Raw genomic sequence first — 26,169 nt, 5'->3', positions numbered from 1 at the left:
AGAACCAGGCCCTCCAGACAGGCACCCGGCGAGCTGGGCACCGGCGGCTGGGCCGCGGGAGGAGCAGCTGTGTGCTTGCCTTCTCCTGGTACCTGTACAGCCACCCAGCCCCGCCAGGTACCGTGCACAGGGCTTGTGCAACAGGTGTCGGGGGGGGGGGGGGCGCTCCCCTCCTAGCAAGGAGTGGAGGTTCCACCAGAAAAGTGGCCTTTATGCAGGCATTTTCCCTCCTGGAACCTTCTGGACCTGGGAGGTACAGCCCCACAAACTCTTGAGAAATGGTGCACTCCTGGGGGAGAGCAGACTCTTTCCTGAGGTAGCAAAGGGCCCAACCGGGGGCCCCAAGCCCACCCCGACAGTGAAGTGGGTCTGCAGGCCTAACGGGCCAACTAAATGTAGCCGCCTCCTAAGAACCGGCTGACACGGAAAAGCAGAGGCCTGAAGCCCGGGCCTGCCCATCCGCAGGGCTCTGCACATTCAGTTCAAGAGGACGCGCAACCACAGCCCAGAGCTGCCGGGTGGGGGCAGGTGCCAACGCCCCCACCCCGATCCTCCCACCAGGTCCTCCCACAGAGAGACTGTGCACAGAGCTGGGTTCATGGTTCACAACTTTAATAGAATATTCTAACTATTCTGTACAAATTGAAAACACTGTATTCAGTTACAAATGTATTATAAGTAAGGCTGAGCACTCTACAGGCCTGGACACAGTGTGGACACAGCATCCCCGGCTGCCAGAGACTGCGGTCACACACTCGGAAACCCCACACGCCAGCCAAGAACAGGTCGCTCTGAACCCAGGGCTTTTACGACAAGATGAGCACGGGGCCAAGAAATGGGGGTACTGAGAAAGCAAGACTCGGCGTGTCCACACTAGAAGAAGAGTAGTGCTTCCCAGCCCTGGCCCCTCACCACGGAAGCCTGGCAAACCCCGGCACTCGGCCCGCAACCCCGCCCCCCGCCCCCAAAGCCGGGTGGTATGTCGTGAAAACGAGCTCCTGCCCTCAGCCCTGGGCAGGACGGAGCGAGGTTCCTTCTCCACAGGCCTCACTCCCTTGGGAGCCACCACCACTCCCGCCTGGCAAGTCACCAGGTCACACACATGGTTTCAGAAAGTGTGAGGACAAGCGACAGCATGCGTCCCAAGCCCTCACCAGCAGGAAAGAATAAATAAATACAAAGATGAACCACAAACACTCACGCCTCAGGGCTGGGGTGCACCACAACCCCTACCCCCCCCTGAGGAAGACAAAACCAGAGAAGAACGCTCTAAAGAGAACAGGACCCTACTCTACGCAGCCCTTCCGAGGCCGTTAGAGCGCAGGAGACCAGGTGGTGGGAGACACAAAGCGCGTGGGTTTCTTCAAGTGAAGGAAGAAGCCAGTCCGACCGCGGAGGGGTGTGACTGGTTCTAGATGCCCCGGAACCACATCCCCAGACATCTGCCCTTGGCATGGACTGACCTTCCGCCGCCCCCTCCCCCCGGGGTCTTTGGGGCCCTCCTGAAGGCAGGGCCTGGGAAAGTCCACTGAGCTGCACCCGAGGCCGTAGAGGGTGCTGGAATCAAACCTGCTATTTCTGAAATGCATTTAAGTTGCCACTGTACAGGTTAAGCAAAATAATAAGGATAAAGGAAAAGTTAAAGTCAAAATCATGCACTCGAAAACAAGTTAGAAGCAAGCACTGCCCATACGGTGGCGCGGCCGCCACAAGTCCCGACGCCACAGCTGCGGGGTGCTCGCTCCTCACTGCTGTTTGCACTCGGACGGCTGGCTGGGCTCCTTCTGTCAACGAGAGAAGACAGGACTTGTAGGGAACCAATGTCATCAAGCCGGTACCTCCAACCAACAATGCAAACCAAGACTCAATTTAGTGCCTTCCTTCTTACTGAAAAAATGGTTACTGCAAATGTACTTTTACAAGAATAACGACAAGTCACTCAGCTTCCCAGAAACAAAGTCTCAGTAGGGCTGCCTTTCTTGTTCGGAGACAGGCCCGGGAGTGTCAGTCACAGGCCAGGCACCGGGAAGGAGGAGCGCCTCAGGGTCACCGAGCCTCATCCGTGTCAGGGGAGCCCGCGCTCCAAAGCTACGCCGCAGCCTCGGAGCCTCGGGCAACCCCCCAACCCTGCCCACGCGACGCAGCAGCCGGCTCCCCTTTCTGTGCCCTGCCACCGCTAAGGCAGGCTCAGCACCTGAAATGAAGAGGCGGCACCGCAGGGCGGGCCAGAGGCGGCCGAGCAGCCCCGCCAGCCCCGCCAGCCCCGGGCCAGCCCCCCGCAGTGCTCCCTGCTCGCGGGACGCACCAGCAGCCCACAGCCGGGGGAGGCCAGGCCAACGGCTCCACGCACAGCCCCGGCCTCCCAGGCCCCGCCCCAAGTGGGCAGTCTCTCCTTCCCGAGAGGTAGCAGGGAGAGGCCACGCCCCCCACAGAGGCGCCCGTTCACTTCAGTGCGATCGAACACAGCTCACACCGCTCAGAGCACATCCGGCAGCCCCATGCATTCTGTGCGGAGGCCAGCAACAGCCTGAGAGAGACACTACCAGACCACGGATCTTTCCCGGCAAATATTTACTAATTAGCGGCCTGATTCTTGGCTGCCAAGATTACAGATTACAGTCTCATACAATCGGGACAAGCCTACAGAGTCTAAAAAAACCTCAAACATCGGGGATGATGTAACAGATACCTTCTATGGTTGAGGCTGGGACTCCATTCTTTAGGAAATCACATTGAAGATATAAAGAAAATTATGTGTTAAGGACGCTTAAAGACAAAACCATGATCTTGGACCCTGGTCTAAGCTCTTCATTTGAAAGTCTCATGGAAAGAGCACAGGGACGCGGCCGGGAGCCCCCAGGTCTCTGCCCAGCAGCGGGCCACTCTGGGAGGGGGGTCCTGACCTTGGTGTCACGTGCTCATCTAAAATACTGCTAAAGAACCCACGGCCCCAAACAAAACACGCCTGATAAAAAATCCAGGCGGGAAAAGATCAAGATCAAACTGTGGATCTGGAGGCAGCTCAGGCTGGTGGCCAAGGCAAGGAGCCACCGGCTGTCAGCAGTGGCTGGGGAAGGCGGGGAGGAGCTCCCAGCCCGCGTGGCCGTGGCAGCAGGGGGGCGGGGGGGGAGCCGGCAGCTTTTTGAGGGTGGGGGAGAAATTCGTGTGTTTCCACAACTGTATTTGCAAAAAGAAAGTGGGTTAGAGAAGCTGGAGCTAAGGAAGTCCTGTAGGGTGACGTGGTGGGAACAGGGGCAGGCGGCACAGGACGGGACTCCTCCTGCTATACCCTTCTGTATGCGGATGAGTTACACACATACAGCATTTTGTAAAATCAGGCATTACACGATTTACAATACGCTGTCTGAATCATTTCATATGCTTATTTTTAACCAGGAGAACATATTACCCATTTGTTTAAAGTACATTCAGTAGCCTGGGGGATAAAGCCTGCTGGAGGCAACGGGACCTCACTGAGAGCTCCCGGCAGGCAGGTAAGCGGCCCCACCTCTGGGGACAGCATCCGCATGGACACAAGTCCTAGGCTGTTAAGTCAACACAGAACCCCGAAGCTTCTGACGTGAATTTTATCAATAAGACACCACTGGTTTTCAGCCTGTGACACAGGCCAAAACAGGACTACAACTATGCCCTGGCATCCTTGGTCTCAGGCCACCAAGTCTGATGGCAGCTTGGTCACTCAATACCCCTGAGTATCACGGGAGAGGAGTGGGGTGTTTCCAAGGCACAACCTAACAGCCCAAATCCTGCCTGTTATGGAGCCATTTAAAGGCCAAGTTTTAACAGAGAACAACTGCCCAAGAAGGGGGGGAAAACAAGCCACCAAGCACACAGCGGGCCACCACAGCTTCCCGGGGGCACAAAGCCGGGGCCCAAGGGCCTGTATGACCGCAGAGGGAACCCCTGCACTGGAGCGGCTGGGCCCCTGACAAGGATCTGATGACACTACTGAGGGGCTACAGTACCATGCTGCTCATGGTGGCTACGCCACAGGAGGGTCCTCCTGTCCTAGAAAGACAGGCTGAACAAGTCAGGGATGCTTCCCCGTGACTAGCAGGGTGGGAGAGTGGGGCTTGCGGGGAACATTCTTCAGACAAGTGGGGCAGCGGGCATCAAGAGTAATCGAACACACTGTCGTGTACGCACGTCAAAGATCAGCCCCGACTCCTTAAACACCCAGGATCCATGGTGTCTGTTCATCTCCCCTGGTTACGACGTTGCCTTGCCAGGAGGCAGCCGTGCTACCGCTCAGTTCTCTAGGAGAGCGAGCCCGCAAGAGCGAGACAGGAAGGCCACGCGGAGACTCTCCCACGCCTGTGGTCTGCACGACCATCAGCACCAGCACGCTGGCCGCGGCGGTGAGCTCAGGCTCCAGCTTTCACGGGCCCTGCTCTACGCACCGGCTGGGGCTGCCCAGCACAGCCCCCGGGACCCCCTGCCATTTCCCGGGGATGAACATCACGGCACCTGCCTCCCGTGGCATCTTCTCACCACGGCCCTTGGGCCCCCGGGAGGACAGTGTCCCACGAGGGAGGGAGCTGATCGCTGGAACGGAGTTGCAATGGCCCACGACTTGGGGGGCAGGGGTGCCGGGTGGGCAGCACCCAGCTCTATCCCCACCTGGTCAGAGCACCCCAACAACGTCCAGAACCACACCACACAGACACTGCAGCTTTTGGGGCACTAACTCCAGCACATTCAAAGTTCAGGTAGGCCTTTACGACCTACCGGTCCGCACCACACCTGACTTTAAGCAGCAGAAACAATCGACAGAGACACGTCAAGAAAGAGCACAGCGGCTACTTCCTACTGCATGGGGTGCGGCTGATCCACAACACGGTCTTCATGAAGACCACACAGTGCCCACCTCCCAGGGCCCTCGCGCTCTGTGCTCTTCCTGGAGGGCAGGCCTGTCCCCAATAAAAATGCCACACCAGTCACGCCTTTGACTTGGTCAGCAACAAACCCTGGGCTCAGGAAGCAGGAGCCAAATGTAGTTTCTGATGCTCAGTTTTAGAAGTACACACAACGGACACCTGTGTGAAACTACTATTCTTCCGAAAGCCATGTGCTCAGCCTCGCACATGCGGAGTGTGCCTGCCCAGCAGCCTCCCCTCTATCCACCAAGTCACAATAAGGCACTGTTACAAATCACAGATCAGAAGATTGGATTAGGAATGAATGGAATTCCACCTTACCTAAAAATGCATGAATAACAGACAAAAATTACACCTAAATGGGGAAAAAATTGAAAGGAAGTGTCAGCATAAAAGAAAACAAAATGCACAAAATTATACAGGCGGAAACAGCCACTTTCTCATGACAAAAAGGGCCACAAATTCTTGAGCTTGAGATGAGCAACCCCAACCCACCACATCTGTACGTTTGATACCAAAAAATCCCTTCTCCCTCGTGTGCCTCCTTGTGTGCAGACTCTGACATGACCAATCCCTCCGAAGGATAAGACTCGGGCCCTTCTGGCTGCGCAGGGCTGGCAGTCCTCGCGCCTCCCACCAGTGGCCCGTCTATCACCCCCACCTTCCCCCAACCAACAGCACACACAGACCCAGGGAGCGCCAGTCCTGACAACCCTCTAGGGTGCCGGACGACTTGTGAGAGAACGCGCTTCCAGAAAACAAACGTGTCAGGAAAACAGAAAAGGACAAACAACAGAAGGTAGCAACAAGCGACGGAGTAACGGAGCTCCCACTGCAAACCATCCTCAGCCTGCTCTAGAATCCAAACCGTGAGTATGCCTGTCAGCAGCCCCCACCTGCCCAGCGTGAGCCCCCTGAGCCAGGGCCCCCGTGTCACAGAGCCAAGCACAGGGATGCCTGTGCTACAGGCCCCCCGTGCTGGACAGGCCGACTGCGCAGAGGTAAGCATTTCTGTGAGCTTAGTCCCAAGTAGTATTTATATGGTACATTTTAAGTTTGAAACCCACCTCCCATCCTTCTCTAGAAGGAGCTGAACTTATATAAAGCATGCATTTACAGAAACATTTGGCGTTAAAAAAAAAAAAACCAGAGCTGGGTTATTACACTCACATTTAGTGCACATTCCACTTAGGGTAAAAACGGACGGCGGACAAACATTGTCTAGTTAAACTGAGATCCAGGTTACAAACGGCAGGGAAGGTTAGTGCTCTGACAGCCCAGGACGACGCAGTGAGCTACAGACTTCATGCTCGCTAACAAGAGGATGGCCTACTACAGCCTGAGGACTGCATTAAAGCAGCTCTGGATTTAAGGGACGTGTCAAGTGACAAAGTGCCTTCATTTAAGCTGACCTGCCATCAGTAAACATTCAGACCTTCAGGTAAAATTAATGGGGTTGCCCATTCTCCTCAGTTTTTGTTTTCTTAAAGCTTCCTAATTTACTTTCAATGATTGGAGATACTTAGACATAGCTTCTGAATATTCTCAGCCCAAAGGCAATTGTAAAACTATGTCTATAGTTTTATTACTCTATTCATTAAAAAAATAACCCCCCAACTTTACTTCTTTATACCTTTTCCAAAAATAAACATAGGAAACAGCTTATTCGTGTCGTCATTCAACCATTCCCCTGAAGGGACTAAAGGTCTGGAAAAGAAAGCTGCTCTCCTGAACGAGCTTACGGAAAGAGAGCGCTTACGAGCGAGCTGGGAAAGCCTTCACTGGCCACACACTGAGCACTAAATCCTACAGGAGGGGTCGCTCGAGCCTGCCCCCGGTCTGTTTCCGTGTTCGGACTAGAGCAGGGCTGGCGCGGCCAGGCGGGGACGCAGCAGCCGGCATTCACGGGGGCGGCGGCCCCCCAACGACTGACCTTGGGGTTAATATCGGCATCGTCCTCATCTTCTCCCTCCTCGTCACCTTCCAACTCCTGCGTAAAAGGGTGAGAGCGAGTTGAACACACAGGATTTAAACTCCTGTGGAGCCACCCGCTCCACACAAACGAAGCCACCCTCGGCTTTAGCGGGAAACCAACGATCACTGTCCGTAAGTGATTAAGTCACTCCTCCTAGGCACACTGACTTGTGGGCACCTTTTTGTTCTCAGTGACAACGGACATAAACACAATGCTGAAAACGCGATTTGTTTGTTCAACCAACGTTTCCTAAGCCACGTTTTCATAAGCCAATCGCGGGGTCAACAACGGGACACAGGGACAGCACCTGCTGTGCCCTGCCCCCCTCCCCAGCTTCAACAGGGTGGAGGCCCTGAGGCAGCTCCACACAAACCGGGTACGACTGGTGGTCTGTCCGCCCTAGCAGAGGAAGCCTAGCGAGGCCTCAGGGAAAGGACTCTCCACGTTCGCCATGTCTTACCTCCTCTTCTCCTTCCTCACCCTCTTCAAACTGAAAAAGGAAAAAGGAAACAAGATTTAGGTCTCGAAAGCAGGAGGGCAGCCTGACCCAGGCACGGTCCCCATCAAGCACCCCACACCGGTCAGGCCTAGGGAATGCGGAAGTGCAGCCTGGCCTCTGGGCAGAGGCCCATCTGGGGGCGGGGGGCCACGGTCGGCCACCGGGCTCCTCGGCCCCGACACTGTGGGCCGGGCTGGGGCCAGCGCTGCAGGCCGCCTGTTCACGAGCCCCGCTGTGTTGATAGGATGCCGGGTACCTGCAAACCACACAAAACAAGGCCTGAGGATGGGGAAGGGTGCAGAAAGGAGATGGTCAGCATGAGAACGTACTGGGATCACCTGGGAAACTGGCTGATCTAAGTAATCCAGGAGCATGATTTTACTATGCAGATACATGAATTTCAATGGTATTTTTTAACTCATACAAGGGTAAATATTTACACATTCGAAATGTGGTAAAACCTTGGTGTTTAAGTGTATAGAAAAAGAGCCCAACACCATAGTCAGTTGGTCTTGAATGAATTTCTTCAAGGTCCAAAGACATCACAGGTCAGACTCTCACTCAAACTCCACATATCAGACTCAGATCAAGACCAAACACAAAACAAAACAGGGACGCCTGGGTGGCTCAGTCGGTTGAGCGTCTGCCTTCGGCTCAGGTCCTGATCCCAGGGTCCTGGGATCGAGTCCCGCATCGGGCTCCCTGCTCCGCGGGGAGCCTGCTTCTCCCTCTGCCTCTGTCTCTCTCTCTGTCTCTCATGAATACATAAATAAAATCTTTAAAAAACAAAACAAAACAAAACAAACCTTATCACTATCACCTGCATGACGCAAGAGACCTAAAGATTTACTAAGCTTTTCTTAAGACATTTCTTTTGTTGGAGCCCACACATCTATTCCTTGGTGACAGCTCACACAAAACCGGTAAGGGTCTGGGGGCTGGTGGGGCCCAGTTCAGACACCAGGCCCAGCACGCGCACCCTCTTGCACCAGCTGGGCCGTCAGGGGTGCAAGCATGCCCCAGTGCCCTTTCCAGCCTCTGACAGGGAAAGACCTAGGCAAACCTTGTCTTGTAGCCAGCCAATCACATTTTAGCTCAGACTGAACTAGCCTCAAATAGGCTCAAGCGTGGATTTTCTGAGGTTCTCAGATCATTTCACTCTGGACCTGGAGGGTCCTGTGGCAAACACATCTCACACTGATGGAGAGCAGGGTCGCTAAGTCGGGGTACAGAGCCCGTGGGACACGCAAGCCGAGCTGGGAGAACATGGAAGACAGAATCAGCACTCCCGGCTCCATTTCCTTCTGCAACGACGTGTAGCGCTTGTGCAGGTTTCCAACGCATCAGGCCCCTGCAAATTTACCTCTCTCCCAACGCGCACCAAGTAATGGTGCCAACAGGTGTTCTTCGAAGAGCCCGACAAGCCATGAGAGTCACTACGGCCGTGAGTGGTGAAGTCAGGACCCTGGTCTCAGCAGGCCTAAGTGGGGTGCCCCTTCCTAACCCCTCAACGACACCGCTGGGCAGCAGCACCTGCATCAGAGGTGTTGGGCGCAGACATACATACGCAGAGGACGCGCAGAGGACACGCAGAGCACTGCACCGCTCCCAGTACTATCCACTCTGCCTGTATTTTAAGTAAATAAATATATATAAACTGCACAATCACGTTTTAAAACCGATGGGCGTATGATCAAAAAAGTGTGGAGACCGCTGGTCCAGACATGCACTTTCCAGTGTGTGTAGTCACTAGATTTTGGGGGCTACATTAAATAAAACGGAACCACGCAGTTCCTCAGCTGTCAACAGATTCCTTCTACATCTTCGAACCTCACGTGGGGCCAGTCCCACCACGCTGGACAGAGCAGGCAGGCCGAAGACAGCCCTACCATCACAGACCGTGCTGGTATACAGTTTGCCGTGTCAACTTCAGCCTCAGCACTCACCTGAGTGCTTGGACGAGCCAACGCTACGCTGACTTGTGTGCCTGCACGTTCTCCTGCCCACAACCACCTCCCGGCCCAGGGACAGACGAACGGCCTTTCCGAAGCGAACGAGTCTCAGACTACACAGCTCACACACACTGGACGGGACGTGCCCCCTGGCTGGGATCATCAGCACAGAAAACGTGAGAAGCAGGCATTCACTGCGCTGGCCACTGAGCAGCTCAAACCTGCCCGGCTCCTGCGGCCCATCTGAAACCTCGACAGACCACTTAGAAAGGAAACCTAGAGCCATCCAGGAAACCTAAGAGCTCTAAAAGCAAGGGAATAAGTATCTGAAACATACTACTAACTGCACGCTATAGAACAAAACTTGATCCCCACAAATCAAGAAGACACAGTGAGCCAAGCCTGGGTTATGATGGAGAACCACCTCAGGTGACTGTCAAAGGACAGCTAGCGAGGTTGCGCTCAAGCAGGGAGGGAGGCGGGGGAGAGACAGAAAGGGGCCTGCGCAGCCTGGCCACCCCTCTGTGCACCACGGGGATCAAGCCTTTGGTGTCGGCACACCACAGGCTAGCGAGAGTCCGCTCTGTAGATAACCTTTTGCTGTGGTCAGACCTCTGAAAAGGAGATTTTTTCCTCATGCTTCCAAGTCACCCAAAGCTTGCAGACCTTAAGCAGGACAGGGTGAGCACCTGGGGCCTTTCAAGGATGCTGTCTGTCCCTGGACGGGGCTGGCACTCTGCTCTAAGAGCACCCAGAGCCCTGCTCGGCCCCGAACCCCCGACACCAAGGGTCCCCCCCCAGGCTGCTGCTCAGGGCACCCCATACTGCCAAAGGCAGGCCCCCAAGGGCTCCCGCCCACATACGTTGTCGTCATCCTCTATGGCCTCCCCTGTGAAGTAGAGCACGGCCCGCGGGACTATCCGCTCACGAAAGAAGTGTCCAATTTCAAAGTCAGAGGCTAATGTGAATTCCGAGTCTTCGTCCTGAGAAGGGAAAACCTCAACGTTAACTCGTGGATATGGGCGAGCACCATGCCCCCCACCCGCACCTCACTCCTCGCTCTGGGGGACCCAGCGCTGCTGGGGATGGCGGGGTGCACTGGGCCCACGCACTCTGGCCCCGCCCCACGGTGTCGTGAACACAGTGCACCCCGGGCCTCAGGGAGGACGAAGGAGGGACTGAAAAGAAGGTAGGCCACTACTCTGAAGATAAAGAATGTGACAGCACAAGAGATCGGATGACAACACAAAGCTTACCAGTGATTCTCCATCCCCAGATGCTAGGAAAAAAAAAGACAAAACATATGCATGTTACGCTGACAACCAAAACCTTTGCAAGCGCACGCGGGCAGCTCCGAGGACGGGGAAGGTGGCCCAGGGCGCATCTGGAGCCCCGCGCCTCCCGCGGTGCCGACCGCCCGCCCCCGCCTGACCTGCTTGGGAACGCCAACTGGGGAAAAGCTCTTCCTAATTCAGTGTCAACACGTGGAAAGGCCCATCAAGGGGCCCCAGACTGTGGGCACTCGGTGCACTCACGCCTTCAGGAGCGAGTACCGGTGCCTGCAACCCTGCACGATTCCGCAGGGAAAGGAAAATCCTTGGGCCTGGTGTCTGAAGCACTGCACCTCCGCGGGCCAACACCGGCGTGTCCCCGTGGCGAGGACACAGCGCTGAAGCGTCTGTCCCACAGATGGAAAGACTCCCCGTGGGCAGGAGGGTGCCGCTGGTCGCTGCCCACCACAGAGCACTGCACGGCTCGCCGAGGGGCAGCTCCACACACGTGTGCACGCGGGACACACACGCACACACGCGCGCGCCCACGGCTACCAAGACTGCTGCTGCACTAGAGCCTGACCCAGAACCAAGGGTGACAGGAAAGACAGGGACTTAAAACCACTCAACAAAGCCCAGTGACACTCAAATGATCATGTGACTCAAACCCCGGACTTCAGAGATGCTTGTCCAAGGCCCGGTCTTGCCAGGAGCTGGAAGCTTATGGCGCTGGCCTCATCCTGCCTCTCGGGGCCTTTCCCAGCTTGCAGTTCCCCATGGGCTGGGCACCCACATGTCAACACCACCCCTATGGCACTGTCCCCGAGTCTTGGCACGTGAGCACCCCCCACGGGCTAAGATTTGGGTCCGGGGACTCTGGCCAGGGACTTTGCTCATGTGACTTTGGGACGTTTTGTAGACTGAAGGACAAGGAGGGCACCGGACCAGCCAGCTTATGTTTCCTTCATTTCAAAACATGTTACCTCAATTCTGACATTTTTTCCTTGCCTGCCCCATCACCGCCCCACGGTCACTTTCTATTTGTTTACAGAGCTCATCAATTGATATTATGTGTGATTACTTTAAAAGACCTATGTTTACGTGCAATTCATCTACCAGAGAACTGAAGTGTATAATTCAATGACCTCTGGGACATTTTTAGAGTGGGACAACCATCACAGCACAGTTTTAAAACCCCAAACGTCACCCCCCCCCCAAATTCTGAGTCCACTTAATTTCACTTTGATTTTATTGAATGACTTGAAATCCAATCTTAAGAAACCTTCCAACAAAGCCACTGCATTTAGGAACCAAAGGCCCTCTGCTTCACAGTGAATTCATGCAAGTGACCACCAAAGGGAATTCTCTAAAACAAGGAAACTGAACAACTACATTATGGCTATTGTTACCCCAGACCAATACACATTTGCATCCTCTAGGCTCAAAGACAAATCCCAGAAAGATACGGGGCCGAAGGGCAGAGCTTGCGAAGCGAGGGCCCTCGGCTCAGAGACAAAGTCCTGGTCCAAGGCTCACACTTGAGAGTGGAGCCACCCTGTGGCCGAGGGCGAACAGCTCACACACCCACCAATTACCTGTGGCAGGGACGGGCGGTTCTAAATTTCAATCTGTGTTCATGGAAAATAAGAGAGAAAATGTTTTATCCTCACTATCCTAACAATGCCAACCGGCCTGGCCTCCGCATTCTCTCCGGTTTAGAAAATTTTAAGACTTGCCAGTATTTGGGACATCTGGGTTGCTCAGTCGGTTAAGCATCTGCCTTCAGCTCAGGTCATGACCCCAGGGTCCTGGGATCGAGCCCCACATTGGGCTCCCTGCTTGGCGGGGAGCCTGCTTCTCCCTCTGCCTCTACCTCTCCTCCCTTCTCGTTCTCTCTCTCTCTAATAAATATCTTTAATAAAAGAAAAAAAAAAGACTTGCCAGTATTTATTCTCAAAACCTGTTGCTCACCCTCCACGAGGTCAAACTTTCCGTCTTTATTTTATGACTTGGGGGGGGGGGATCCGAAGTTTTCAAGCTAAGTCTTTCAAAACTGGAAATCCAATTACTTGTGTTGTCACACTATATCAACTCCCAAGCCCCTTGAGTTCTAGTCACAGAGAAAAACAAAACAAAGCTGAATTTATGAGAAAGAGAGGGTGGGGGATGCTCCCTAAGCTGCGCAGGTGTAACAGGAGTATGACCAGCCACAGAGGGGGCCTGCAGCAGGACGGGCGGCCCCAGGGACGCCAGCAGGCCCCAGCGGTGAGGCACGGAAGCGCCGGCTGGGGGCGCTCCTGGCATCACTCCAGCTTTCTCAGCGTGGAGCTCAGAGAGCCCACCAAGCCTTCCCCCCCTGCTACAAGGAGGACCCACCACCCCTACCACCCCCGCACCCCGTGAGCACCAGCACCATGGCTCCTGGCACAGCAACCGTGTCCTTACTGGCCACTCTCGCCGGAGGACCCAGACCGGACTCAGGGTAACGAAGCGACTTCGCGTAGTACATAATCAACGTCCACAATACCTTTCAGCGGGCTGAAGAAGTTGAAAAACGAGTCGTTCGGAACTTGTTTGGTAATTGTTCTCACTGTGCCTCGGCCCTTATGTTTCTGCTTCTTCTTGATTGTTTTGACTGTAACGTTTTTCCCTTTCTTCCAGTCGATAGCACACCTACAGGGACAGACGGCCATCACGCACACAGACATATGCCCTGAGAAACACCACGAACGTCCATGGTAAACAAGGCACAGCCAGAGGCTGAACTTGGACAACATAGGCAAACCAGGCTGCCAGCCGACACTGCACACCTATGAAGTCCATGTGACGGCCGGCGAAAGGGAACAGGCCAAGTGGCCCGGGCTGCCACGGCACCATCTGAAGCCAGGGTCTTCTCCCCTGAGGAACACCCCCCGCCCCCCCCCGCCAGTATGTTTGCTGTGACCAAGCCCAGTCAAGGCTGGGCTACGGTGCCCAGAGAGTGCTCAAGAGCTTGTCACCTGCTGCCTTCGTCCAGACCCCAGAGCACACCTGAAGTCACCCACTCACGCACCCAAATTCTCAAGGCAGCTAAGCGAGTAGGACAAGTTGAAGAGGCAGCGGGGGACCGCTGCATGAAGTACTGATGGGGGCGGGGTACACTGGGTCTGGGCTGCCGAGTGGGCCCGACTTGGGGGCGGGGTACACTGGGTCTGGGCTGCCGAGTGGGCCCGGCTTGGGGGCGAGCCCCGCGTGCTTGCTCATCTTTCAATCGCTGCGGACCCACACGGAACCCCTGGCAGCACGTGACTAGCGTCTGCTCGGGAACATGCCTGGAAAGGCCGGCCCACTTCCCACATGACAGCCTGGCCCTGGGAAATGCGCTCTCAGAGTCACTCTCGCCATTCAAGTCTAGCAGGGTTTTAATAAAGCTCTGAATTGCTCATACGCGAGATTCAGAAGTACTTGGTTCCAGTGAGTAAGGGTAATTGTGCCAATTCAAAAACAATTTCCCAAACCAAAAAAACCACAATTTCCCAAACCATCTCAAACAAACCAAGAGGAAAGAACTCCAAACCACATTCTCTCCCCAGTGATCTCACTTGAAATCACCAAGGTGCTCCATCATGAGTCCAACAATTAAACTGCCCCCCCATTTCCGAAGCAAGCAACTGACCAGTACTGCCCTGCCCTGATTCATCCGTTCACTCAGCAAATATTTGCGGAGGGTCGTTTATCAGCTCAGCAAGGACAGCATCATGTAAGGGACCTAGAGAACTGAATCCCTCCATCTGATGAGGAGACCGGGCCACCAGCCCCCTTTTGGCACATGTGACCTCATGACACATTTCCCAGGGCAGGCCATCACAAACCCCCACAAAAAGACTATTTAATGTAAATCTTGGTCTACTGGGATTTTAAAAAATTAAAGACATTTTGTTTTATTCCTGATTTCTCTTACTCATTAAGTTCTAAAATCATCCGTTTTTCTTTGAGAAAAAGAAGGTGAAATGGCGAGTCCTTACCCGTCACAGTCAACTATTTCAGGACCTTCGAAGGAAAAGGGATCAGCCTTATCAGGCTCTGACTTCATCTTGTATGTTTTTGTCAGGACTGAATTGGTAAAGTAGTCGTTGGGTTCAAAGTGGAACTCTAATACAAAAGACTGAAAACAAAAACTCAGGTAAGTGCCACTTAAAAATCTACAAGCAACCAGTGACAGACTTCACGAACCCCACAGTCCATACTGGAGACCAGCGCCTCTCTGAGCGGGACGCCACAGACAGAAACCGCTACGGAAAAGTTCAACAGGTATGGCCACATGTCAAGAAGAACTTGATTACAAAAAACAGCAGCACCCAGTTCAAACACAAACGACAAGTGGGGGAATACCTGTGGCGCTTCAGCCCTAGCGGAGAGCGCGGGACCCTCTGAGCCCCCTCCCAGTAGAGGTCCAAGCTCTCCTGAGAAACCCTAGCTTCTCTCTGCCGCCCCGGGCTCACCCTGGTGGAGCTGGAGGGTCTGGACTAGGGGACACCAGGCAGCGGGCTCCAGCCCGCCCTCCTTCTCCACTTGCGTTCAGGCAGAGCGCCGCCTTCTCTGCCGCACAAAGGGGCCAGACTCTGTGAGGGTGGGGAGGACTGCCTGGGCCTCCGCAAACCACACCAAGGAAGGACAAGTGCATCCTTTGTTCACAAAGCACTGTGTAATCTCAAGAGACAAGCTTAAGAGGAAAAATGGACGCAGGGTGTACAAAGCAGCAGACACAAATAAAGTCAAGTGGCAGTAGGAAGGAGTCTTGCTTTCTTCTTACCTATGTATGAATAATATGTAGAACTGGCAAGTGCTCTGGGAAATCACGTCCACTCATATACTGTAAATAGCTTTATAAAGGACCATCTAGCAAGATCAAGAAATTGAAGTAAAATAAAATTCTCTGGCCTGGTAACTCTACTCTGAGGAATTCATTGTTTGGGAAAAGACACCTGGGTGATGCATCATCAGTATGTGTGAAGATGCTCACCTCAGCCCTATTTTAAGGTAAAAAAGAGGGCGTTGGTTGAGTAAGTTATAGAGATACTTTGTAAGACTAACTCTGGGTTCACATCACTTCTTTTTTTATTTTTTTTTTTAAAGATTTTATTTATTTTTATTTGAGAGAGAGAGAATGAGAGAGAGCACATGAGAGGGGGGAGGGTCAGAGGGAGAAGCAGACTCCCTGCCGAGCAGGGAGCCCGATGCGGGACTCGATCCAGGGACTCCAGGATCATGAACCGAGCCGAAGGCAGTCGCTTAACCAACTGAGCCACCCAGGCGCCCCACATCCCTTCTGCCTATAGGTGCTGCGTGATCTTGTCAAATCACTCTGTCTCTGCTGTTGTTTCCTCATCTATAAAATGGAAAGCACAATCCTCTCTCTCTCCCTGAGCTGACTAGAGGATTGACCTATGGAAGCACTTAGTACAGGGTTTATACAGGCTTACAGGCAATGCCTGCTAAATGTTAGCTATTTCAATTTTCATTATAATGTATAAGGATACAATTATCAACTGGGAAAAAGTAGATTAAAAAGACTAAAACCAAACTACTTCCACTAAGGGAGAAGTGGAAACCGGACCCTGCAGAGCTTGAGTCCCCTGCAAGCTCAGCAACAGGACCCCATGCAACCCCCTCTCCGCTCCTTGCCCAACCCCCAGGGCTACACCCACCCACCGTGAAGACAGAGGAAGACAGACGCAAGTGTTCAGTCGGTGAAGAGGCTGCTATGATCCCAGAACCGCTGCAGGCTGCGACCGCAGGCGTGGACAGGCACCCTGGGGGCCAGGGAGGGCTCACAAGCATCACCGGGGGCCCTGCCTCACTCTGTACGCTGGTACGCATCACACTGCTCCTCTTCTTTATCTCCCACCTCCCGCCCTACCAGCTCTCCAGACCAAGTGTGAGATCTCCCTTCTTCATGTTTTCCTGTCCTTTCCTTCCCCATGGCCTCTGTTTAGTCTACTGTAACACACGACTGGGGATGAATCAAGAAAGGGTTCAAGGGGCGCCTCGATGGCTCAGTCGTTAAGCGTCTGCCTTGGGTCATGATCCCGGGGTCCTGGGATCCAGTCCTGCATCGGGCTCCCTGCTCCGGGGGGAGCCTGCTTCTCTCTCTGCCCCACCCCCCCGCTCCTGCTCACTCTCTGTAATAAAATCTTTATAAAAGAGAAAGAGAGAGAGAGAGAGACAAGGAGGGTTCAAGTCCGACAGAAAAGGGCCCACAGATGCGGTCGCCTCCATCACACACAACCCCCTACAGCCAGTCAGCCGTAAGCACGCAGCGGAGCCCGCACGGGGGTGTGAGCAGACGCCGCTCCTGCCCAGCGCGGTTCACATGCTGCCGCCGCCGGCTGCGCCCGCCCCGCCCCGCCCCAGGAGCTCCAGCCTGGGCCGACGGCACACGGGGTCTCTGCACTGTTGCTCAAGTTCTGCACTAAGCCTGAAATTATTTCAAAACAGAGACAAAACCACGATGATTTACAAAAAAGAAAGTGTAAAAAAAAATATGTAAGTGAACCACATTTGAGCCTTATAAATGTTCACCTCCTTTCACCCAGTAAAACTGCACTAAAAGGAATCAAAACTGAGGAAATTGGCCAAGACTTAAAGATTTGGGTTCAAGTATGCTCTCATAATGCAACAATTTAGAATGGGGCGGAGGTGGCCGCGGCACGTGTGGGCACCGTTAAATAAATCACTTTTCAGCCCACAGACGCAAGGACAACTCTTTCCCAGCCGCAGAGCCGGTACAACATTGTCTGCACCTATAACCCCGCTCTGCGGCAGGGTGAGCGAGGGACCCTGGAGAGGAGCAGACGTGTGGTCACGGGAGAAACACACACACTGGCCCTGCTTCATTCTGAGGCTAGACAGGGTTTGTATTTCTGATTTTAGTGTCTAAAATATTTCATAATGACTTTAAAAAAACAAAGACTATGGGGAACCTGACTCCAGAGCTGAGAGATCTGTAGGCTGTTCCTAACACCTTCCTGTATTTTCCCAGCGTTCCACAGCCGGCGTGCATGACTTTTCTAACAGGGGAAGTGACGAGGGGGAGAAGGACGACTGGCTCATGCTCTACCAGAACTAGGGCTCTTGTCTGTCTACAAACCACTGTGGAAAACGTCAGACAGGCTGAGAAAGGAAACAGACCCAGAAAAATCACCAAACAAGTGTCTCATAAGAGCAAACGATGAAAAAAAGAATTGATCCAGGGGGGAAAAATTAATAAATGGAGTCTGGATGAATCACAGGTGAGAAAGAAGTGTTAGGAAAAAACTGACACAGAAACTTACAACAGCACGCACCTCCCCCCCCCCCCCCCCCCCCGCGCCACGCAAGCAAACACCCTGAGACTGCGCCACTCGGCCTCCAGGGGGCGCCAGGGCCCAGCCTCCGCACAGGCCAAGGAAAAGGCCCTGCAATAACCCAATTAACCCGGTCCAGTAGGCAAAGGGATTCCCCTCAGCCTGTGAGCAGGCATCACGCCAGCTCGTGCCCAGGCCCCCGCCTGCAGAGGGAGAACTGAATGTCACCTCCCAGAGTGAGCTAGGCAGGAAAAGTGGAAGGGACAGATCCAGCGTGTCCCCCTGCCCCTTGCCTCCAGAAGGCACCTGCAGGACCAGGGAGGGAGACCCCACGTACGCTAGCCCTCATCCATAACCTGGGGCCAGTGCTCTGCGATGGGGAGGGAGGAAGAGCCGGACCCCAGGTCCCAGGCCGTGTCCCCAGGACCTGAAACTGAGAGCCACAAGTCAGTCAGTCATGAGTCGCTGGAGCTGCTGTGGCACCGGAATGGAGCCTGTCAGCCACTGCCAGGCTAAGAGGCCACGAACAGTGCCTCCATGAGGACCCAGCTCCCACAGGGCGGAGGGAAGGAGGGGCTGGCTTGAGTCAGGCCCCTCTCGCAGCGCAGCAAGCTGCTGGGAAGAGGTGTTGTACGACAGTGCGGGGACACGTTGTTCAGGTTCGCCCACCTGCAGTTACGTTTTCAGTAAAACCCAGCAGGCTTCGTTCATTAGCATCTCAGGTTTCTATTAAAGTGCTGCTCGTATTTGAGTACATACCTACCATCCTGTTTTACAGACGTTAGGTCCTCAGAAACCTGGGAGACACTTAGGAGAAAGCCATCACCCCCTCGGACATGGAACAAGCCGGCTCGGAGACTGGCGCACGGTGTGGCCAAGACCACAGCCAAGGAGTCCAGTGCTGCATGGACTCCTGCACCTGCCACACGCAGCCCACGGCCTGAGCTGCTTGCCGGGCTGTGCAGCGCTGCTGGGCAAGACCCAGGAAGGCCGCATGAGAACATTCTAGTTCTCGGTGAGCATCTCGCTCAGGACCACCCTGCAAGTGTGTGGCCAGGTTCGCACCTCCTGCCCTGGCCCCAAGCCGCTCACCATCAGTGATGCTCTGATGCCAACCAGGAGCTCAATGAATCAGTACTCACCATAGGCTGCCCAGGGTCTGAAAACTTCACTTTAATATCCTGCAGGTGCTTCAAGATCGGCTCATCATACTCCTGATCAACAAGAGAAAAAAAGAAATTTCTAGTGGGCGTTTCTCCAGACAACACACACTCCCCCTATGACTTGCTATTGCACGCACTCCCAGATGCTGGCTAAGCAGTCCTGCTGGCATTCTGGCCTCGTCAAGTTAAGAACTCCCAGGAAGCCACCCACATCTGTACACTGACAAGCGGTCTTAGGGGCCGGCAACAAGGTGACACTTCTCTCTGGCCCGGAGCGCTGAGAAACATCAAGGCCAGGCAGAGAGGGCAAGAGCCCGACTCTTTTCCCAAGACTGCCTGCCACGGCATACAGGGACCGACCAGGCCTGCTGGTCCTCACATCTCTGAAGAGAGAACCAGAAGAAACACCTCGGTCAGTTATGGGCCTTCTTGGCCAATTTCCTGGTCTCCTGCCCTCACATCTTCCCGCTTGTCCATTCACAGTAAGGTGGGGAAGGGTCTTGAGTCTGTTTATAGGCTCTCCGGGGTGAGGCGGCAGACCTCAGGTAAGACGACGACAAGTCGTGGCTCAGCCGCAGAGGTGCAGGCCTTCCCAGCAGCACCGTGGTAGAAGGTAGCAATGGAGGCTTCCAACAGTGAGACCCACGCCCAGGAGGTCAAGAACACTCCTATGAGCTGTTGGTCACACAAAGTGCCTTTCCAACCACCATGAACAACCGCTAAACTCTGAGTTAAGTGGTTCATAAATAAATATTAAGACTAAGATCTCTCTGTAGGGTGGGAATTTGCTTACCTGGACTAATTCACTTAGCATATCTACATTTCTAAAGATGGTAAACCAGAACTCTGGAATTCCTCTGGGGTTTGGCTCCTCTCCTGTTGCTGCTTCTTTTTCTGTTAGGACTACTTTATTTTTCATGTCTCCCTAAAAAAAAATAAATAAAGATGCCAAATAGAACACGTACCACAAAGCAACACATTTACATTCAGTGACTTAACGCAAAATGCCAGTTTCAGAATCCTGCACAAACTTCTATCAAAAACTGTGTTCCCTGCATCTGCATCTCCAAGACCACGGTGTATGTAACACTTCTAAATGTTTTTAAGGAACAAAGCAATCAAAGCACTCCATTCAGACGTGACTCTGTGATATAATTTTAGAAGAGTGCCATCAACCTTGGGGAAGGTGCCAAGTGCTAGCTCTATGAGACATCCGTCTTGGGCCAGCCAGCCACCCAGCACCGGACGGAGACTCCAGTGCCCGGGCAACAAGAACGACGGCAGCGTGTACGTCCAACTGTAAGGAGGGGGCTATAAACATCGGACAGAAACTGCACGCAGACATCAGCGAGGTGACCCGACAGCACAGGCCACACGCAGAGGCGTCCTTCCTGCACTGCGGCCCACGGAGGTCGAGCACGAGATGGGCCCAGTGCAAGTGCAAACGCTTCATCATGGGGGATTCTTATGGAAATGATCAGAAGGGGCTTTTTAAATTAACAGAGGCAGACTGTTCATGAGAAATAAGGAAGTGATTCACAACTAGATCCATCCATAACCACAGCCTCAGCTAGGCCAGGTTCCACAATATGTTTGAAAGATCAAAAACATATGGTTACTACAACGAACATACACTTCAAAAATTCCCTAAAAAGGAATCCCGATGGATAAAAAAGGTAAAAGCTACTTGTCTTCCAAACAAACTTCAAGTGGACAAAGTTGCCCTGTAACATGTCGGAACTTTCGTGGCGCTGGAATGGGACCTGTTGAAGGCTGTGAGCAGGTGATGAGAAGCTCCCAATCCAAAGTGGCTGGGTGCATCGTGGCGATTTCGTCGCCACTGCTGGTCCTGGAGGAGGGTGGCCCGGACACCCACCACGCCCTCCTCACAAGCCTGACCTCGCAGCAACTACCAACACAGGTATCCCCTCCCCCGTGGGACTTCGCTTTTGTCTCGATACAAGACTTCTCCGGATGTTTTTGTTTCTGTTCATCCGATCCCACACCTCACTATCCTACGGCATGGAGCTGTTTAGACCACTGAGCTGGGAGAGCATGTCTGGGTCACGGAATTAACGGATACTGGACCTGCCCGCCGCTCAGTAGTCTGATCACAAAGAAATCGAAACGGCCAACCCAAGGGGGAAACAGCACCTACTGGTATGGTAAGGAGCTCTTTCCTTTGTGACGTTGTAAGAGACTTCTTACTTCTAACAGCACTGAAACAGCACAAGTTGCCATCGTTTGAACACGATACTCACAGCCAATTTATCCTCCTCCTCGTTGTCACTGTGCCACTCCGACTCCGCGTCCGTCGGCTCCACGTCCCCCGTGATGAACTCCCTTCTCTGAGTAAGAACGAGACCTTCTTAGAGTTAGGCTAAGTTAGTCAGAAGCTCAAGAGTTGAGTTTGTAAATAATGTCTGTGAAAACCAATGCTTTTCTAACTTAAGATTCTACATTTTAGGGCTTGAAGGAGACCCGTTCAAGGACGCATCACTCCGTAAATGTGGGAGTCTTACATGAAGAAAGCTCTGAAACCATGCAGGCAACATGGAGGGAGCTGCCCACCTTGTCGAAGAGGGGCTGGTACAGTGCGGCGTACTTCCTCTCCAGGTCGTGGACCTCCTCGTAGAACTTGGCTTCTATGTGGGCGCATCTCACCTGCAGCTGCTTCAGTGCATTGATCCTTCTCTTCACGGCTTTCGGCAAACTGAAACAGGGAAGAAAAGGAGAACATCCGTATGCCTGCAAAGTAAGGCAGCGTGCTTTTCAATCCTCTTAAAATAAATGCAGGCTACCATAGAATTCACATCCTCACTACAGAAATGAGCTCCTAAACATCATTAGAAGGATGAACATCCCAACAGAAGGGGTGGGGGAGACGCTGACGGATAATCCACAAAAGAAAAAATACAAATAATCAAACATGGAAAGAAGGATCAATCCCACAAAATATTTATAATTTAAAAGAACTGCTGTCTGTTCCTTACCAAACTGGCAATTAAAAAGAACCTCCTGGGTTTGATGAGCCCGAGGGCACAGAAGTCCTCTAACCGACTCATCCACCTTAAAGGCAAAGCAGAACCTGAATGTTCCTTGGGTCCAGTAACTCTACTTCTAAGAACTTATGCTAAGGAAATAACCAAATACTTATGTGCCGATATGTCCACTGAGGCATTATTTGTGAAAGTGGAAAACTGGAAATAATGACAAGTTGTACAGGATTAAAACACAGCCTGTCCGAAATCATGTTTTCAAAGAATATTCCGTGCCAAGTGAAAGGTTCATGGTGATGCACTAAGGGAAAAATCAGACACAATACAGACAAGTGGGGTCTGTTCCCTTCCAGGGTCAGGTGACTTTGAGCTTCTTTGCCTTTTGATACTTCTCTATATTCTTCTATTTTTCTAAGGATTTTATTTATTTTATAGAGAGAGCGAGCGAGGGAGGGAGGAGCAGAGGGAGAAGGACAAGCAGACTCCGTGCTGAGCACAGAGCCTGACACGGGGCTCAATCCCACAACCCTAAGATCATGACCTGAGCTGAAATCAAGAGTTGGACGATCAACCCAGGCACCCCAGTACTTTTCTATATTCTAAAAATATTTTAGTTTTTAAGCATTACTTTTATAAATCAGAAAAAAAAAAAACCCTTTTTAACCCATCAAAATTGTATGTTTAACCTGAGGCCCTTGGTCACCATCTGGAACAAAGAGCACATTTCTGGGCCTCATCACAGACCCATACAGCCCTCCCGGGCAGCGTCCGCCTGGGCTGAGCCCTCGAGGTGGGGCTAGCAGTAGCCTGGGCACTCTACCCTTCCTCCAACAACTCATGGAGTCCTAGCTGCTCCTATGCACAGCACGGTTTAGAAAGTACTGGAAGAGCCTTAAATAGAGCCTTAAATCACAAAGGACCCCTGCCACCCTACCCATAGCCACCTCATGGTAAAGGTCCTCTACCAAGACTCGTAACTACAGTCCCGTCTCTAGGACTACTGCCGGCAGGAGAACAAGGAGGAAGCACAGTGAGGACCTAATAAAATGGCAGACATACAGAAACACCTGTATTTCTTTTCTGCATTAATCACACAATTACAACTGTCTTTTATCTTTCTGTATCTTCCTAATAGAGTAAAAATAACAAATGATTTTAAGCAAACTGGACCCTGATATCCTACATCCAGCTGTCCTCCTCCAATCAGTTACAGTAACTCCACACTGTCCTGCCAGCAGGCACTTACCATGTAGTACATCCAACATGGAACTGATTCTATTCCATGAAGCCTTGTTCCTAGCCCCAGCATTCCCTCTCCATGAAACCCACCCCACTTACTCAGAGTCTAGCCAGAAAACTAGAGACCATTATCATCTTCCACTCTCCTACTCCCAGGTAGAATCACCAGTCCACCTGCGGAGAGCCAGCAGGGAGCCAGCACCCCACCCTGAGCCTGGCCCGACGGCCCCCCGGCTAAGTAACCCCCCGCCCCCCCGCCGCACCTCCCACCACAGGCCTGCACCTCTACCACCTGCTGAGCCTAGGCGCTACTCTTTGGAATCCAGTGCCTGGTTCTCAGCACCCAAAGTCTGCTCAATGAGAAAGACACTTAGTTCTAGTCTAAGGAACCAGGAAATCAGCCTTTTCCCCTTTGTTTCTTAAAGTTGTACAGAGTCCCATGCACAGCATACTTACGTCTCAATGTAACTTGAAGGAGTGTGGGAGACATTGTCAAGCCGTTCCTGTAAAGCTGCCAAAACTTGAGGATTCTGCATCACCTGATCAGTGAGCTTTTCTATCAAGAGGTAAAAACAAGGTCAAAACATTTCAAATATCCCTGACACAGAACAGCCAAGGGTAGAAAACCATCAGCCCATTATCTACCCAGCTATGTTAATTCACTTTAATTTCTAAATGTAGCAAGTGGCTTCTTAAGAACATGTTTTAAAAATACTTGAAATTTAGGGCGCTGGGTGGCTCAGTCGTTAAGCGTCTGCCTTCGGCTAAGGTCGTGATCCCAGGGTCCTGGGATCGAGCCCCACGTCGGGCTCCCTGCTCAGCGGGAAGCCTGCTTCTCCCTCTCCCACTCCCCCTGCTTGTGTTCCTGCTCTCACTATCTGTCAAATAAATAAATAAAATCTTTAAAAAAACCCAAAAAACTTGAAATTTATTTCATTTTTTTAGATGGGGGGGTGGGCAGAGGAAGAGGAAGAGAGAATCTCAAGCAGACTCCCCGCCAAGCACAGAGCCTGACACGGGGCTCGATCACAGGACCCTGAGATCAAGACCTGAGCCAAAATCAAGAGTCAGACACTTGGGCGCCTGGGTGGCTCAGTTGGTTAAGCAACTGCCTTCAGCTCAGGTCATGATCCTGGAGTCCCGGGATCGAGTCCCCCATCGGGCTCCCTGCTTGGCAGGGAGTCTGCTTCTCCCTCTGACCCTCCTCCCTCTCATGCGGTCTCTCATTCTCGCTCTCAAATAAATAAAATCTTAAAAAAAAAAAAAAAAAAAGAGTCGGACACTTAACCGACTAAGCCACCCAAGCACCCCTTCAAATGTACGTTCATGGCATTTGACCCGCTGCTACCCAGCTGGGCAGGCGGTCAGAAATCCACTGAAGGGCACCCAGCAAGTTCCGGTTCTTGCTTCAGCTGTTTAAGCCTCAAACCTCCCAAAGATGTCATCACCTCCCAGTTCAGGGGCCTATCTCCTGCCACCTCACCTTCTCTCCCCAAGACCTAAGGGGGCCCAGAAGGCAAGAACAGGGACAAGGCGACTGTCCCTCACTTGCGGCCTGGCTCACGTCCCAGGAAGCCCAAGCACTGGCTCCTGGTGCACCAGACATGCGAGCGTTCTGGCCTCCACCTTCACCTACCCTGCCCTTCTGCCCACCCCCCCCCCCCCACCGCACTCCCGCACTCCCCCCTCCCAAAGCTCACTGGCCTCCTCCCCCCCCACTGCCCTGGTGGCTCACACACATCTGCACTGTTTCCCAATGAACGAACAAGACGCTGAGGGGGAAGGAAGGTCTTTCACTCAACTATAACCAGGGAGTGGCCCAACAGGACACCTGCCCACGGCACAGACTCCGTGTTTGCTGAAGTGACGCCAGCTCGCTCCCACTGGCCAGGAACCCTAATTTGGCACCCTCACCTGACTCCAAAGGTACCTGGAGCTCTGCCCACCTTTTTGTACGAAAGTCACAAGGGCAAGCAAAGGGTATCAAGTAGGCAACTCAATTTTAACATTTTAACTATAAACAACTGCTAACACTATTTCATCTTTACACTCATGCATACGTACAACTGTGTATGTACACAATATGTATAAATACTACCCCACACACAGACACACACCTCCTCTAGCTCTGGCCACCGAAAGGCCTAGAAACAGTGACACCTAGCATCTATATTCTGGTTTTTAAATATCTCCCCCTACTAAAAGGAACAGGGCCCTTTGCAGAGATGGTAGACTCCAGGTCCAGAGCAAGAAAAGTTCAAGAAAAAATGTAGCTTAGCATCACAAAGCTACAAAGTGCTCAAAGCTCATGGGGACATAGCAAAAGGTCACAGAAGCCAGCCTGAAGAGACTGGCACTGGCCACGTGGGACAATTTGCACACCAAAGAGTACTGATGGTGCCTGACAAAACACTGAAGGAGTAACAATCTAGGAAAGTGCACGAACCCTGCAGTGGGGGCTGGGAGAGCAGGGAGGGAAAGGCCATCTCTGACAGATGTAATATGCAGAAGACTGCCAGGCTTAGAAAAACGCCCTTGTGCAAACACCGATGTCATACCTGATTCTGCAAGGATCGTTATCACGACCCATGGAGAACAGGGTGTCCACAGGATGACCAACAGGTCACTTCCTGAAGAGACCCTCACAACGGGGAAGGCTGCCAGACATGACCTTCACCAAGTCCTCAATCTCAGAATCCCCGGCCATGGCCCCAGCGTGCTCCCCCTGCAGCAGGTCACCCATGTGGCAGTCTGAATCTAATGGGAAGGAAACAACCTGACCAATCCAGAGCGTGGCCTGCTTGTTCTACAAGACAGCCAGGGAGCAGCCTGCCGATATATCATTGCA

The 26,169-nt window shown here is 52.9% G+C and overlaps 1 protein-coding gene and 1 non-coding gene across 6 annotated transcripts in view; both read right to left on the bottom strand.

Moving 5' to 3' along the window:
* Positions 1-591: 591 nt before the first annotated feature.
* Positions 592-26,169, bottom strand: part of NAP1L4 (nucleosome assembly protein 1 like 4) — a 45,115-nt gene continuing 19,537 nt past the window's right edge. For 3 of the 5 annotated variants that reach the window (XM_035013518.1, XM_035013519.1, XM_035013520.1), the window contains 12 exons: positions 23,778-23,877; positions 21,655-21,796; positions 21,345-21,431; positions 19,877-20,008; positions 19,063-19,134; positions 14,600-14,739; positions 13,123-13,268; positions 10,581-10,603; positions 10,188-10,307; positions 7,334-7,363; positions 6,832-6,888; positions 592-1,784 (listed from right to left, as the gene is read on the bottom strand). In XM_035013518.1, coding sequence (XP_034869409.1) covers positions 1,746-1,784; positions 6,832-6,888; positions 7,334-7,363; positions 10,188-10,307; positions 10,581-10,603; positions 13,123-13,268; positions 14,600-14,739; positions 19,063-19,134; positions 19,877-20,008; positions 21,345-21,431; positions 21,655-21,796; positions 23,778-23,877 — 1,088 coding nt within the window. In that variant the 3' untranslated portion in view covers positions 592-1,745. The other 2 variants (XM_035013522.1, XM_035013523.1) reach the window with 2 other exon arrangements.
* On the bottom strand, positions 18,333-18,455 carry LOC118016353. Its single transcript, XR_004680784.1, has one exon. It is a non-coding gene; the product is annotated as a small nucleolar RNA SNORA54 (small nucleolar RNA).

This window comes from Mirounga leonina, unplaced genomic scaffold (genome assembly GCF_011800145.1).
Source record: "Mirounga leonina isolate KUSES-001 unplaced genomic scaffold, KU_Mleo_1.0 Mir_166, whole genome shotgun sequence".
Taxonomy (NCBI): Eukaryota; Metazoa; Chordata; class Mammalia; order Carnivora; family Phocidae; genus Mirounga; species Mirounga leonina.
This window is presented reverse-complemented; position numbering and strand designations above follow the sequence as displayed.